Source organism: Arvicanthis niloticus, chromosome 4, assembly GCF_011762505.2.
Source record: "Arvicanthis niloticus isolate mArvNil1 chromosome 4, mArvNil1.pat.X, whole genome shotgun sequence".
Lineage (NCBI taxonomy): Eukaryota > Metazoa > Chordata > Mammalia > Rodentia > Muridae > Arvicanthis > Arvicanthis niloticus.
Window position 1 is genome coordinate 10,139,349 of NC_047661.1, and position 17,913 is coordinate 10,157,261.

At 35.1% G+C, this 17,913-nt stretch overlaps 1 protein-coding gene across 1 annotated transcript in view; it reads right to left on the minus strand.

Annotated features, from left to right (window-relative positions):
* Naaladl2 (N-acetylated alpha-linked acidic dipeptidase like 2) overlaps positions 1–17,913 on the minus strand; it is an 808,912-nt gene that overhangs the window by 42,279 nt on the left and 748,720 nt on the right. Inside the window, 1 exon segment of the mRNA XM_034499893.2 lies at positions 16,012–16,105. Coding sequence (XP_034355784.2) covers positions 16,012–16,105 — 94 coding nt within the window.

The window sequence follows — 17,913 nt, forward strand, 5'->3', positions numbered from 1 at the left end:
TGGTGAAAAAAAAAAATGAGGCCATCTCAGGAGAGTTCTGGTCAAAGGAGCCAAGCAAATATTTTATTGTCTTGACTCTAGTTTGTAAATCAATCAGACCCCTAAGACTATCTGTCATTGATAGTTCTGTCAGAGGCCTTCTCAAACAAAGGCTTAAGTACTTTGATTAAACTCATGTAACATTTTTTTCCTGACACATATACTCTTCAAACATGTACTTATTTTCTACTAAATTAAGTTCATGGCTATTCACTTATAATAACTGAAGGTATGTACAAATGGTAGTAATTAATATATTACATGCACTATATTAAGCTCAACACATAATTATCTTATTTAATATTTAACAAATGTTATTAGTTATATAATATAGAATTTATCAAACCATGGTTATTTTATGGAAAATGAGACTTAATTAGGGCTCATAAATTGAGCTCACAAGTCATCAAGCAAGTAACAAAGTTGAACTGTAACCTTGATCTTTTTGGCTCAACTGTATAGACATCAGCATAGTATACCTGATTTTAAAGAAAAAAAATGTACGAGATACAGTCTTGATGGTGCATGACTCTTTCACAGTGGAGGTGAAGTGGAAATAGAAGGATCTTGAACTCAAGATCATGGTTGGCTATATAAAGAATATGAACTGACTAAAGCTATATCAGACACTTTCAAAATAAATAAATAAATACATAAATAAATAATAAGAAAGAAAGAATGAATAAAAGGAAGAGAATATCTCTTCTTATAACAAAATGTAAGGTATGTGACTGCATGGTAATGCATACCTCTGGGTTCTACTTTGTTCATACATGTTTTTCATATTTTCACAATGTATATTTGAAATATGTTTTTGACTTTATAATATACTTAAAAAATCACTGCATGTGCTGCTACATTTCTTTATTTTGTGTCTAAGACTAGAGTCATTTGGGTTATTTTCCACTTGTTGGGCAGCATGTCAGAACTCATTGTTATATTAAAGGTGTTAACCAAGCATCCACAGGTCTATCCTTTGTCCAAGAAAAAAAAGCTGTATCTAATGCTACGGTGGACTTGGACCTTGGGGCAAGCCTACCTGACTCTGGTGCTATGTTCTTACTACCTGGTATCTGTGTGACATTTGTAGCATTCCTGGACCTCTAAAATCTTAACTGTCAGAAAATATTAGTGACATTACCTACTGCTAGCACTTTTCCTAGGATCAAATGACTAATACATGTCAAATACTTCCCTAAAAGTAGTGGTTTGAAACCGTGTTTGAAAACATACCTTTTAGACTCTGACTAGAGGAGAATTCTATGATCATCTTCATCTCCCAGCAGTGCAATGAGTCTTTTTGCAGCACAACAGCTGCTGTCACTCTTAAGAGGCTTTAAACAACTACATCTTCCCTCAAAAATCAACATGCCACTTCAGATTTACTTCCAGTCAAATTGTGTCAGAAGCACTGGTATAGAGTCTAAGCTGCTGACACAGGAGTGACACTGAGGTAGGCAGATGCAGGTGCTCTTTTTAGGGGTTATTGTAGGCAGTTTTGAGCAGAAGAGTATGATTACAGAAGGACGTTCTCCCGGGGAAGCCCATGATCATCAGCATTTCAAACACCTGGTAATTGTGAAAGTACAGACTCACTGCTCTGCTATGTTCTCCTAAAAATCTCTTTCACATGCTAGTAAAGCTATTCTGTCAGGTTTAAAGATTAAGAAATACTATAAAAACAGTGTAGTAAGATACAAACTTACAAGTTTCAGAAAATTACCAACTGCTACTATCATGACATTCATTTAGTGTGTAGTTGAATGTCCACACTCAATAATTACTAGAAGAACAAAGTAAATGTATAAGCCGTATTTAGAAATTAGAATCATGTGAAAGAGATAATTCAAAAATCCCATTTTTTGTCTTTTAATTTTTTCTCCTAGGGGGTAGTAGAAGTGAATATAATCAAATTATAAGCATGTATATAGTAACCAAATAATAAAAATGTTCCCATTTAGTGTGTGTGTGTGTGTGTGTGTGTGTGTGTGTGTGTGTAGCTCTGAGGACAAATTGTACAAATCAGTTCTCTCCTTCTACATATGAGTCTTGGGATTGGAATTCAAGTCATCAGGCTTGGTAACAAATGCCCTAACCTGCTAAGCCACCATATGACCTAAATAAATACTAAATTAATTAAACAGAGATAATTCATTGTAAACAGAGTCAAAAACATTTATAGTTTGGTTTAAGGGACATATGCACAAAATGTAAGAAGTAAATATTATGATGCACAGATATTGTTGAAGACTATATTGAAGCAAATATGTGAGCTGAAAGTAATATTGAAATATCTCTTCACAAATACTGATACGGTAGTTTCCACTGCAGGAGTCAGACGTTGGATGCTTGCTGTTTTCACTATACATTGCTCATTGACTAGTTCCAGCATTTTGAAAATCAAGTCCCAAATAATTTATTAGAATTTTAGGAGGACATGTCTTTTCTTAAATTGTAAAGACTCATCAAGGCTAATGCATAAAACACTCAGATTGTCTTTTCAAGCAGAAGAAAGGGAATGGACAAGAAACACTGAGATATTACTGAAATAGAAAGAGCGAACAAGGAAAAAAACAAATTCGACATCTTTGAGATTCCTGCACTTAAGAAAGAAAAATAGTTCCGATCTAACAACCACTGCAGAATTGAAGGCATTACTACAGAATCAAGTGAGACACACTGCACCATTTTCTCTTATTTAGCTTTAAATGAATTTATCTTTTTTGTTACTGCAGATGGAGAGAACTGACAGCTCTCTGAACTAGTTAGTTCAAAAAAAAAAGCAAAACAAAAAAACAAAAACAAAAAGAGTAGCAACTTGCCTGAAATATAGCAGGCATTACTTCCAGGGTCAGAGGTCACATATTGAGAAGCAGCTCCACATTTAATGCTCAGCCAGTACTATTGATATATGAATTATGCTTCAAGGAATGCTAGCAACCATTTTCCTGTCAATCAATTTGAGCTCATTATTATCTTTAAATCAGACCCAGGAGGAAATGCTCCTCTCCCTGAAACTTTGTTGATTCAGATGAAATAATCTTGCATGGTTTTGTGGTCTGCATGAAAATGTTAGCAGTATCATTGAGAGACATGCATCTATGTAGTTACAGTCACTCTCCTGGTATTTAAAATTGTACCAGATGTATCATTTAATGAAGGAGCCACCTCATTGTCATAGAATCCAAACCTGTAAAATTTGTATCTTTACCCGGCCTTGTCTCTTGTTTCTTAGCAGAAAAGAATCTCCAATAGGAAAACTCAGTGTTTTTGTCTCTATGTATCTGTCCTACTATAACCACGTAGGAAGAACAAAAACATGCCAGTGCTTGAATATTGGCTTATAAGATAATGTCTCTTTAAAATATAATTGCTACATTGCAAAATGGCTACAAATCATTCTGGGAGATGTTTGGTGTATAACAATCATAAATGATGAGTTTTTTTATTCTCTAGATGCAAATGAATTATAGCTGAAAATAGTAACTTAAGATGAAAAGAAACTATCTTAAGGTAGCAATTAGTTAAGTTATACAAAGCTGAACCAAAAAATTCCCTGAAGATTTCCTATAAACAGTTTGAATTTCACTCAAGACCCAGGATGTCTGAGAATGTAAGACTGTTGGAGGCTGTTATCAGCTCACATTTAAAAGATAATACCTACAATTGATGAAAAACTGTTACTAGAAACTAAAGATTTTTCAGAGATGGGGTTCTGATTATCTTAAAGTTATATACATCAGGTCTACATGCCAAAGATTTGATATCAATAAAGATAACAATTCTATGCACATAATTACTACAAATATGGTCTGAAATAATGTATTTGCTATCTTGCATTTAATTTTCTAAATGCATAGACCTGTCAGTCAGTTGTTTTTCTTAGAGTATATAAACTAAACATGCTATCTCCAACTTAGTTTGAACAGAACAGAGAACAACAATTTCAACACATACTATATGTTTTCTGAGTACAATCTCAAATACTTTCCATATGCTCTGGGCTGCAGTGTCTCAGCCTTCCTTATTTACAGTTTAAAAAATCTCAGTTTCATTGTGGGATGTCTGACTCTGTAGCCATGTATCCACACCAAGGGCTAGCCTCACCAACCTCTGTAAGAAAGGAAAGAATTGATGTAGGGGTACAGGAAGGCAATAGTCAACCTTTAAAACATGACTGTTACATCTTGACTTCTGGTAAAAAACAAACAAAAAAATTAATAGATTTTTTTAAATCTCTGTAGAAAATATTTGTTGTTTTTTTAAATGTTGATAGTTATGCCTGATATAGTACATAATATTTCAGACTACCTGCTAAAATTATATATTCCAGATGGTTAAAGTTCTTCTACACTTCAAATGGAAAACACTTTTATTTTTTCTGCATCCCAAAGTAAAATTCATAGAGATATGAAAGTCTTAAGAAGTAATTCTTTATTCATTAATATGCCACTGCTAGGAAATACATAAAGACAAATAAGATTAATAATTTTGATAAGGTGTGACTTAGTTCAAAGTCCACAAAATAGTCATAAACAGTACCAGCGCCATGTGAAATCACAGCATGCAAAGGCCTTGGATACTTTTTGTGGATCATTTACAAAAATACCTTGTACAGAAGCCAAGGAAGAAAACTATGGAAGACATATTTTGGGATTACCTAAAAATGACTCTGTAATATTATGGCATTTTCTGTATAGCAAATCACTTCAGGGAAGTTTTCTATATTAAACCACAAGATTGAGGTATCCCTACAGCTGTCCTACAGATCTAGACCATCACTGCCCTAGCATCCTTTCCTACCTAGCTTTGGATCCTGAGGCAGCTTTATATAGTGGACTGTCTGTCAGGTGTGTTGAGATCTGGCAAATCCAAATGCAAGTACATTGATTTAATGCATTTATCTACTCAAGGTATACAGCCTCTTTTCAGCTCAGTTTAAATTTAGATCTAATATAGTTCTTGACTCATGTAATTCATGGGGGAACTCAATACAGTATACAGCCTTCTTTGCACCATGATCTCAGGAGTGCCCAGCTATTTCCAAGACCTTACTCCTCATGAAGATCTTTTTTTTTTTTTTTTTTTAAATGTAGGATCTCCCAAATATCTTCCTGTAGTAAGTAGAAAGCTCCAACTTCCTGTTGTAAAGTACCTGTTACCTTTCCTACACACATTATCCATCAAGCTCTCATATAAACCACAGTGCTGACATTGTCCACAAGATGCCCATAAGCTTAAGATACTTCATAGCTTGAGAACTTCCATTGGGATAAACTATTGTGGACTTTACAAACATCAACAAGATTATTATTTTCCTATTGTAAAAACTGATTTACTTTGTAGTTTCTTGGGGGTTTTATAGTCCAAAAAGTTTTAGGTAATAGCTATTTGCCCTTTGTAGGATTTGGTTCTGTTCTGCAACTCTAGGTTTAAAAATCCACTCCATTTCCTTCTTCATTGTTGGGGAAATATACCAGTCGCACTAAAAATCTACATTTTTACATAAAACAAGTACAGCCTTTTTTTATTTACTAGAGGTTCACAGACTCCATTGCTGTAAACATGAGCTTATCACAGTTTTAAAGGTGCTAACAGTTACACAGTCATAGGTTATACTTCCCAGATGTATAGCAACACACAGACAGACACGCACACATATAATTGAATTTTGCTTGCTGAAATACAATGGTTAAAAGCAGAACAGGAGATTATTTGGAGGAAAAGGTACACTACTTAACATCATCTTTAAAATATCTCATGGTGTTGCTAAAGAGAAGAAAAGAAATTGCCAATACGATGTCAGCCAAGGGAACAACAGTTCTTTATCATGCTACACTTTCTATCCCTCATGCTGTCTTCTTCAGTAGAAGTCATAATGTATCATATCAGCTATTCCTTAAAGATCTTAGACAACACTGGTTAAAGACAGATGCATACAAGCTAAAGCAAGAATAATGTTCAGATTACCACCCTTGATTTTACAGTACATATAAAATATATACTATTTAGTGTTTTTGTTTTTTTTCCCCTTCCCTTCTCCCCCTCATTCTGGCCCTTCTTGCTCTGGCCCTGCTCACTACTGCCTAAAGGTTTTTATTTATTTATTATATGTAAGTACACTGTAGCTGTTTTCAAACATAAGGCATAAGACGGCACCAGATTTCATTACAGATGGCTGTGAGCTACCATGTAGTGGCTGGCATTTGAATTCAGGACCTCCGGAAGAGTAGTGCTTTTAACCTCTGAACCATCTCACCAGACCAAATATATACTATTTAAAAATGAATAATATACAAAAACATGAGAAGCTATGGCTAAATTGAATGCATGCAAGCTCCATTTGTCAACAATGACAAAAGGATATTTGGAAAAGTATTAGTCTGCCTACTATTTAAAAAGTAGTTTGGCATTGTATTCAAAACACAAAAGTTATCTAATAGTCTAGGTAGCCATGGCAGATTCCATTCTGGACCATTTTAGCATTTTTGAGTGGAATGTATGTGGAGTGTCCTCTTCCTTCACCAGTGCATGGAATGAGTGCCCCACCCCCAGTACAAGGAGTAGTTGGTTTATATCCCCAAAGCTACATGGATACAGTTTCCCCAGCACTGTATGGAGTGAGGTTTACCCTTATAGAGATCTAAATGAGAAATATCCCAATAGTTTCCTGTATTTAAATACTTAGTCTACAGTTCATTGTGCTGTTTGAGGTGCTAAAACCTTTAAGAGATGGTGCCATGCTGGAAGAAGTACATCACTGGGAATGGGCTTTGAAAGCTTGGAGTCTGGCTAACTTCTAGTCCAGTTCATTCTCTCTGCTTTATGTTTGTTGTTGACGAGGTTATCTCAGATTTTTCCCTGATTGACTGTTGCCATGGCTTTTCCAACATGAACCTATTCTTCTGGAAGCTTAAGCCAAAATAACTTTCTTCTATAAGTTGTCTTGGTGGTAGCATTGTATCACAGCAGAGAAATAACCAATATATCTTCTAACAGCACACTGAGCTCTTCCCCATCCATGCCTGCCTGGTACAGAGAATAAACTATAAGCCCATTCTGAAACTAACTAATGCTGCAACTGTGCAATATCTTGGAGTATAGATCTGTCTGTTGGCAGCTTTGGAAGAGCTAAAGCTTTCTGTCTTTTTAAGAAGACATATTTTATGAATATGACTGTTATTCTTACATACGAATATATGTATCATGTAAGTCCCAGGAGCCAGTGGAGCCTAGATGAGATAATTAGATTCCCTAGCACTGGAGATATAGACAGTTTTGAGTTATCACATGGGTTCTGAAAACTGAAACTGGGTCCTTGAAAGAGCTGCAAGTACTCAGAACCACTGAGCTGTCTCACCAGCTCTCAATGATTTCTAAAATGAACTGTATTCATGTACTATACATTCTTCTCATTATCCACCTCAGGCAGAAATTTTACACTGAATATTTAACAGTATATGTGAGTTTAATTATGCATTGGCTAAGTCAAAATAAAAAAAAATTACATAAAGTTTCTGAACATAAGGCTAAATTCTTACATTCTATTAACAATGAAGATAAGAAGTATTTGTGATCTTGTTACTGGCAAACATATCCCTGAGGGAACGTATTAAGCAAACTGACAAACCAACTGATCCAAGCAAATGAACAATACTCTTTTAAAACACATCATTGAATCAAAATGTATAGAGAAATAGACTGACACCTTGTAACTTCATAGGCATTGGTTTTTAGTAAATTCAATAATTTTTTAATATAATAGATTGAAATTATAATGGGAAATTAAAACAAAAGAAAGGGTGAACATCTTCCTGTAGTCACTTCACTGTTGGCTCTGAGCTGCAGGTAATGGAACACATTTTGGCTGAGATATATTGAAGGATAGGATTGTCACAAGTGTAGCTGAGTGGCTAGCACCAAAGTGTGCAACAAGAGACAAGTAATAATATATTTCAAAAATATGAAAATACCCATAATCACAGAATAACAATTAATTGGCATTATTTGAAAAACAAACACAAATTGTGATTTAAAACTAAATATGGTACAGAAAATTCTAGGTTAACAGCCCAACGCTGGTAGGGTAAGAATAGATGATATTCTACTACTGGACTCCTTACCTTCAAAAATTTTGCTGGTCTATGTGATGATTACCAGTAAGTGAAGATAACCATATAGTAAACCATATAGTAAAAATTGTTTGAGATAACCATATAGTAAAAATTAATTTATAAATATAATGAGGATTAAGGCTAAGTCTATTTTTATGGATGTGTGTTAAAAGATGGTTAATATTTTCTTGACACTTTTGGTTGGCTGAGCAAGACTGGAGGTGTGCTCTCTGAAGTTCTTAGCACTTAACACATACATAGGCCATTTTCAGACATTCTTGTTCTGATCAGACTGCTGGAGATCTAGCACCATCAGAAATAAAGATGGAGTGAAAGTAAAATTCATTTTTGGAATCACTAGAACTTAGACTGCCATGGACTTCAAAGGGAGTTCACAGAACTCAGCAAGCAGGGTATAGTTGGCTCCCCATGTATCAGCCAGCACATAGTGGAGGTTGCTGGTAATTAAAACCAAGATAGAAACAGATGGGCTGAGAACAGGAATCATGCAATTTGTTCGGCATATAACTTAATTTTGCCAGTTGAGAAATTCATTTGATATTACTGAGAAAGGAAATTAAACACATTAGATGTGTATCAATTACTTGTGACATTTAAAAATTGAAACTACAAATCTAACAGGACTCTAAATCCTGGTCTCTCTGCACCATCACCTTGAATATTCTATCTCCTTCCCAAATGCAGTGAATGACATCAGTGAACTATCAAAACTAATAAAAATGAAAAAGGCCCCATGAAGTCAGCATTGCTAGTTATTCAAAGGACATGGGGAAAAGCTGCCAACAAGAGTTAAGTATAGTGAGACAATCCAAAGGTGCAACAAACCACAGTGCTCAAAATTTTATTTTCTTATAAGACTGGCTTGCACTAAATAAATGAACACATAGCCAGATCAAATGGAAACTATTTCTGCTTAACTGGTCTCATGTGATTTTTATAATAACTTTAAATTATGATTAACCTTCAGACTTTTGAAAAAGAAAAACAATAGTTATCACAATTCTACAGTCATTGATTATTATTAGGTACCATTTTATATGTTAAACCATGATAAAATTAAGAAACAACAAGAGTGAGACTATAAGTTACCCATTCACTGATCTATTTCTAGGTTTTCAAGAATAAATCTATTATTATTCCCTTTTTTCTTTGTTGACTAGCCTTACTCCCAGAATCTAGTACCATCTTTCTAGATTAATGTTTCTAGAATAATCTTTTAGACTTATTTTTTTTAAAACAAAAGTATGTCTAATGGCTATGGGGAAAATATTGGAGCCATTACAGTGCTTGGCTTGAATGCTTTAGGGATTGGCTTCACACACTAGCAGCGGCAAAAATGCTTTATGTGGTGGCAGTCACTTATAATTCCACTGTTGTGGAGTCAGAGAAAGGCAAATCCCTGGGGTTAATGGTCATCTCTCTTGGCCTATTTGCTCACTCCCAGGCTACTAAGAGACCTTGTCATAAAGACACATTTATATCAGCTAAAGAACAAAGAAAAAACAGTAAATTTTGTCCTCTGGTCTCCAAATATGTGTGCAAGTGTATGTGTGTGTGTGTGTGTGTGTGTGTGTGTGTGTGTGTGTGTATGCGTGCACACACACACACACACTCGCAAACAGTCATTCACCCACATAAAAGTACACCTGAAATATATCATTCACCATATCAGTCACAATTTTCACTTCATCTTCACATGCAATGAATAAATATATAAATATTTAGTTTCTATTTTGTTTTTGGCATTGACCAAATATTAAGTGCCAAGGTCACTCAGTCAAAAATGCGCTTTCAGGAAAGATGCAGTAAATCAACTCAAACAAATTATTCACTGGTAAATGATCCTTACTTCTGGTGGCTGTGGGAACAGTGGAGAATGCTTGGCTGTGACCATAAACTAGAATCATAAATAAACACGATGGCCAATTTTCAACAGGTAAAAATTACTGTGCTGAAAGGCAATTGGGTTTCAGGGACTTCAGTACTCACTGCTTGCAGGGAAGGGAAACTGTATTTTATAGCTCAGCCTTGAAGGTCACTTTTTTTTTCTTTACTATAAATTAGGACTTGAGACTAATCACTGCTGACTGTCATAACAAAATAAGAAATATATCAGCAATTTAAGCTAGTATAAAGCAGTAGAAATGTATGTTTCATTTAATGTGCTACAGATACTGTTTAGTCCAAAGAAGTGTCTAGCATCATTGACAAAATCAGTTACTTTTTAGGTATTGATACCAAGGGTCATCATTTGTACATTAGCATCACGAAGTAATATGTATTGGAAATATAGCTACAGCTGATATGATAGCAATTGAATGGGCTCACTTAAGTTGGCAAGCAATTAATAGTTCTTTATTTTTAATTAGGATGACTAAAATAAGAAGAAAAATTCTATTTTAAAGGCTACATGTTGCAACTTTTTGAACAAATATTTAGACACAAGTGAAAAAAATTTATTCAAATTTTTGTTATATTGTCTTTTATTTTGATTAAGAATTTAATATGGGTAACTCTAAAATCTGACTTCATAATTTTGAACTAAAAGAACACCAAATGAGTTTCACATAATCAGGAAACAATGGAAACCACAACAGTGCAAGGCTACTGTCTTCACTGGCAGCAGAGGCACTCTAACAACACAGCAAGAAGCCAGCACTTCTTCCTGAGCCCACACAAAACCTCCAATCTCAGGGGCACTTCTGTATATAGACAGCAGTATCTGATCTCCAGTGGAAATAAATCCCACAGAATAACCACAGTTCCACCTTTTCACTGTGTTTTTTTTTTCTTGCTGTAATAGCATGTCCCTGAAAAGAATTGTCAGGGAGTGTAACCTGTCCCTACAGGTAGAGTGTTTTTATATGCTTATTTATTTTGTGTGCATAAGTGTATGGTTATTCATGTGGCGTGATGCATATGTGAAAGTCAGCAGGCAACAGTGGGAGTCAGTGTTCTCCTTCTACCACATGAGTATTGTGTTGCTTTGGAAGAATCAATAATAATCTCAGAGTGAGATTATTATTACTGACCAATATATGTCAGTGTCCCATTTGTTAATTAGAAATTAATAAAAATAACTTCTCTTCAATGCCATTTAACGAGGAACAAGAGCAGACACTAATTATCTATTTCTCTTGCTGTGTCTTCAGTCATTTCTGTATATCTGTTATAGTAGACAAAACTATGCCTGCCTAAATGCTGTCTTGTAAATCTGTTCTTCTCCAGTTCAGTTTGTATTTATCTAAAACTGAGCTTTGCTCTCTCATTTATTGAACAACACAGAATGAATCAACATGAGTAAGGAATGAAGTGTACTGTTCAGCAATCTCTAAGAAAATATTCTAAGGGATTAAGTCACTGATGCCAGATGACCACAACTGACCCTGAAAACTGAATGCTTCAAATGTTGTTTATCAAATGATATCTGTATGTTGTGTCCAACAGTTATGGTCAATATTAATTTATTGAGGGTAAGTTTTTATAAAATATTTTAAGCAAATATTAACATAAGTATACATGCACTGCTCTTCTGAGTCAGGGACAGAGAAGAGCATATCATTTAAGATATCAGCTATGCATTACCTTAGCTTGGAAAAGTTGATTATATAAAAAATCTAAGCAAATAAGAGTGTTGGTTACATTGTTCTCTTAAAGGAAGGTTAAAAAGCGTGAGTACATAATAGGATAGCAGTCTCAAGTCCAAAGTGACTTCAAAATACTTTATCATCTCTGGCTCTAGCATCCATCTATGGAAGAGATATTTTCATAATAATGAACTGCCACGTAATCTGAGTGAGGGGCATGGATGAAGCTCAGACCATCAGTATCTTTTTCTACTCACCCATCTCACTGAACATCAGAGAGATTTATTTGCCTTCCTGCACTGACTTAAGCCTAGCACATCCCTAACTCCATCGCTTCTCTCCCTGCTTGAGACTGGGTTATTTTACCTCTCATCCTGTTGATGACTCAGCCCAGGGGCCTGATGGGACAGGTTTCTAAAGAAATACTCACTCTTTAAACACATAACTTCTGAATTAATATTCGTCTCAATTTTTGGTGACATAGTTCTCAGTTGCTGAAGTGCAAGAATAGAATAGTCTCTCCAATCCTCTTAAGTTTTTATCCTGAAAACTACCACAGAATTGTCTGATTTACCTCTCAGGGCAGTGGTAAGAACTTTGCTGTTCTGTCTATCCCATGCCCTGAGCAAGGAAGCTTCTTATATCTGTCTATAGGGGTACATAAGCCAAGAGAACAAACATCAGGATTTGGTAAGATTGTAACATTGTTGGCATCAAGTCACATCCTTCTAACCATCGTTCAAGATGGTTATCTTGAATGGCTATCTATTCTTTTTCAAAGCTTAGATAAAATTGGAATTGTTCTCCACTACCTGAGCCTCCATTACAGAAGGTTCTTGTGTACATCATGAAATAAACGAGTTTGCCTCACCTTTACTCTAAGAGAATCAACCTATGTTAGAGCAACAGAAAATAATTATCCTTATTCACATCTATACCTCCATCTGAAGGTTATAAACTTGCACAATAATGCTGACTTGTAAAATTTACAACATATATTCATTAAATCACATATTCCTTTTAAAATCTCAATAGTAGCTAAGAATTTGTCTCTCTCATTTTCATAGCTCTCTCATTGTTATTATATAACTACATTTTCTTTATGAATTGAGACATAAGAAGTGCTTACATGACCTCATTTATCATCTATCACATTCTACATATTTTCTCTTACTTTAGAGATAAAATGCTCTATCCCCACTTTGGTCTGCATGCTTGTACACTATTGGTGTTCATGTGTTGTGATTCTAAATCTCAGAGGAATTATATTAGTATGTCTGGTCTTTTGGAAATGACTAAGTTATCAGTCCAGAATCCTTAGGTATGAGATGAACACCTTTATAAAAGAGGCCAAAACATCTCTTATGCACATTCTGCTTTGTGAAGTTAGAAAAAATATCAGCTTCTGTATCCAGGATGCAGAAAATATGTAAACCTGAATCTTGGGATTCTCAGCACTGGGTACTGTGAGCAATAAATCCATGTTGTTTATCTAAGTCTGCAGCTTTTGTTGCTGTATCCCAACTAGACCGACACACATCATACCTACAGCGGATTCATCAAGCTGCAGGCATCATCTTCTCAAATAAAGGAGTCCAGTAATTAATTCTCCTGTTTTTGAGTGTGAATAAAATTTGCTTACACAAAAGACCATTGTCATAATCAAATAAAAGAAAATTAAAGCCAGCCTTCCTGACTCTATGGCTGTATTTCCTCGGTTGGTTCCTAACTATACATACTCTTTTAACCCCCTCAATTCTGTCTTGCATACATCTTTGTTCTAAATCTGCTTTTCTTTGAGATCACAATGTCATCCAAATTTTTGGAGATAGTAGTGAATGTCTAGGCTCAAGTGTTCTTGAGGTTTAAAGATTATGTGACAAAAGTGCTATCTCCTTCTCCAACTATTATTTGGAGGTAAGCATGAAATATGTATCCAGTGACATTTTAACTTAGTTAACAACTGATTTTTTAGGAGACCTGATGAAATCCAATGGGTTTTATGAAAAACAATTTGTAATATATTATTTCTCTTCAGAGAAAGATAGGATGTTGGAAAGTATCTTTGACTGCCCACCAAAACCAGATGAATAATACAACTCAAACTATGAATAATAGGTCTTTTTGAATTCCTAAAGCACCCTACATCATGAAAATGTTAATAGCTGTTATAATAAAAAGCTACAGTGCCTACTTGAATGTTTTAAAATAAACTCAATTGTCTAAAAACATAGCCTAATAATATTTAAAATGTTTCTGTGAACACGTCTGTTTTTACTTGCTTAATTTATTTAGCCTCTTAAAATGTAATTATACTTTTCTTTCTTGCAGATACATTTATCATAGAAAATGTAACTCACAAAGAAACTTATTTATAATTCTAGACTATAATGTTGGTATTTTCAAGTGCACAACTTGAGATTCCTTTTTATGCATGATACTTACTTTACAGATGGACAAGGATTTATACAATGTAAAAAGCTTCATCTTTTGTTCTCTGAAAGTTTAAAGTACTATCTGCCATAACAACAGAATTGTATGGAAGATCAAGTTTGGACACTAAGAAAAAGCAAAACATCCTATGAACAAATGAAACAGACATAAAAAAATTCTTACAGAAAGGTTATTGTTCACAGAACTATGGATTTTCTGTACCTGCTCTAAGCTTATTTTTTAAATGCCATATGTTTCACTACCCAGTTTCTAAGCTCCAAATATTCTAGAAAAAGCAAATATGAAGTAGAAATAGGGAGGCACATGTAGCCATAGCAACCTTGGTGTGATGGAATCTTGTTGGAAGCAAGGAAGAAGAGAATTACATAAATAAGCAAAAATAGGTTAAAAACCAACAACAGAAAAGCTCTTCATATTTTAGGAACCTAGCTAGCATAGCTGTCTCCTTAGAGGCTTCATTCAGCATTGGATGGAAACAGATGCAGAAACCCATAGCCAAATAGTCAGGCAAAGCTTAGAGCAAGCTGGAGGTGTCAGGATCACTAAAAGAGGATCTACAGAGATAACTCACCTGGGTCCATGGGGGTTTACAGAGACTAAACTATCAACCAAAGACCATGCAGAGGTGGACATAGGTGCCTTACACATTTAGAGCAGCTTGGTCTTCATGTGGGTCTCCTAATAATTGGAGCGGGCCTATCTCTGACTCTGTTTTCTGGCATTGGATCTTCTTCCTCGAGCTGAATTTCCTGGTTAGGCCTCAGTGAGAGAAGATGTATTTAGTTCTGCTGGGACTGGATGTCTCAGGGCCTTGGTGGTACCCGAGGGCGATTCCCCTTCTCTGAGAAGAAGGAATGGGGTAATGGGGGATTTATAAAGTTGAGACTAGGAGGAGAGGAGCAAGATGTGACCTCATGATTGGGATGCAAAGTGAATATATAAATAAATTAATGAAAAAAGCTGCCAAAACCATTGTTTCTGTCTACTTAAATAATAAACAAATAATAAATGAACAAACTTAGATAATTCAGTAAGGAATAATGATTCCAAATGAAAAAGTATATATTTAATTTCAAGCTATTGGAAAATTTTGACTCAGGAGGCCATTCTATTCTCAGAAAATACTTTAAGCACCTTAGCTAAATTACTAGAATTCTTTTCAATTGAGTGGTTTTCTAGCAGTGACTCACTCACAATTTGACAGGAGGATTTGTCACTTAGGAGGAGGATGACAACTTTAGTCATCATATCCGACTTTGTATCAGACATCCAAGAGCCTAATTGAAAGGTGGGGGTCTGCACTTATGTTTATGTATGAGGGACTGAGTTGGAAACTATAAGATTGATGCTCCTGTTGCCTCACTGCTGCCTTTGATATCAGGCAGGAATGTGGACCACATCCCATAGCAACCAAAGGAGAAACTTTGGAATCCATCCTGTGTAGAATGAATGTGGTAGGTGCAATGTTAGAGGATGGTTGGATTCCTGAACTACTAGCTCACAATAAATTTGTAGACATTATTGGGAGCTGTGAATAGAGATCCAAGTCTCTTTGATCAAAGACAGCAGTCAAATGCTTCCATCTCTGACACACAGTTTTCTGCCATACATGTTTGTCCCACTTCTCCCTGCAGAGTAGCTAAAATATTTCTCAACTCTTCTCATTTTTCCCCTCAGAGGTAGAAAGTAAACATGACCACAACTTTTAAGATACTGGATTCTTTATCTAATCCTGTTGAAAGTATTTGAAAACTTTGTCTGCTTATTAAAATAAAAACAATTTAAAGAAAAAATACCTTTAAGGCTGTTTTGAACTCCTAATGCTATATCGAGAGCATTGAAGGGCAGAACTGGTTCACTGGCAATTTGTAAAATTACTTCTCCTGAGAGCTGAAATGAAAAGAAAAATAATTTTTAGCATTCAGTAGTTAACATGCACATTTAAGTATTTCATATCCTGTTATGTGCCCAGAGTAATAATAAAAAAAATTAAAAATCCTTTTCCTTTCAAATTCTTTTTGAGTTTACATATATGTAAAGAACAAAGGCTAGATACATTTCTGATGTCAGAAGATAGCAAGAGGACATGATGGAATATTCTTTTTTGAGTTACTGTCGACAAATTAGTTTAAAACCCTCCCTAATCTTAAAAATTATCAAATATTATAGAAAATAACAACAAACAAACAAAATATCCTCTGGTTACTAAACTTAAGAAACTCCAGACACAGTTAGTTAATCATTGCTGTATTTCATATGTAATCCAATCTAATACATTTTAGTCCTTTAGGTATGCCTCTCTTAATGCTTAACTTTATCACTAATCATGCTTCTGGAATTCATCAAAACCAATGCTACTTATATATATTTTTCAGAACACATCTTACTTTAAATTTTAAAAAAAGTAAATTAAGCTTTAAATGGCATCCTCAAGGTCATATTGGGATTATTTTACACAGACACAGAATCCTCACTGTACCCTAAAACTGTTTGAAAACTGAAACATGCTACATCTGAGTTTAGAGCATGCTTTCTATAATAATCTGCTATAGTAGTCTGTATTCAGACAACTATCATAGGACATTCAGGTCATCAGTAATCCCCATTGCTATATCTCTTTTACCCTCATATATGTTTTCCAAGGCTGTTCACATGTCCGTCTGTCTTTTATGAGCCTGAATCCAAGCAGAGATGGAAATGATCGTGTTGGTATCATAAATGCATTGTGGATTTTGTATGAAAACTACACTCAGAAATCAGACTATTAACCTGAGTCAGTATAGAAACCATCAGAGATACAAAATATGAAGTAAGTAGAATTTTAGATAATCAGAACTACATATTCAAGATGCATCGTATCCTATATAATTTAAAAACTTTATTTCCTTATTATTCACATATTTCATGTCATGTTAAGAAGGAAATTTAGTCTGATCTGTCCAAACTTGAAAAATACATTTCTGAGCAATAAAGGGAATAGATTCTGTTATTTCTCAAAGGTATTTCACTCCCAAATGTAGCAATGGATTTTTTCTCCCCATTGGCGAAGATATCTTTGTAGAGTTTGATCTCCAGCACATCTGTCTCATATCCTGTGGGGAGCTCCCTGCATGCTCACACTGTGCTTTAGGAACAGAAAACAGCCTGCATCAGATTGATACGAGTCACCCTTCTATTCCATTCACCCTGTCCAAATCATTCAGTGAACACCAATATTTGGAAATAAATTATTTGTAAAAGAAAAATTTAACGGATGTTAGGAAGTACGAAGGCTCCTTTTTCCAATTTGCACTGGATAATAGAAACTACAGCACAGACATGTTTTGTTGATGCTTTGGGTATGTGGAAGCCACACTTTACAAAGGATTCAAATGAAAGGAAGAGGAGGTAGGAGGAGGGTGACTTTGCGCTGCCAGAGAACATTGTTTTGTTCTGTTTTTTAAAAGAGTTCATTTGGCAGCACCAACAACAGGAATACATGCCAGCCACCCTGCTACTTCTTTGGAGAAAAATCTGGCAATGAGACGTGTCATTTTGAAGGCATCTGGGCCATAATAGATGTGAAACCAGCTACGTTTGCAGGTTCATGGGCAAGAGGGAGAGCTGTGAGTCCAGTGCCATATAAAGGGAGGTGAGCTGTGCTAAAAGTCCTTCTTACAGTCCTGGGCATCCACAAACAGCAGAGCACGCATTTCCCT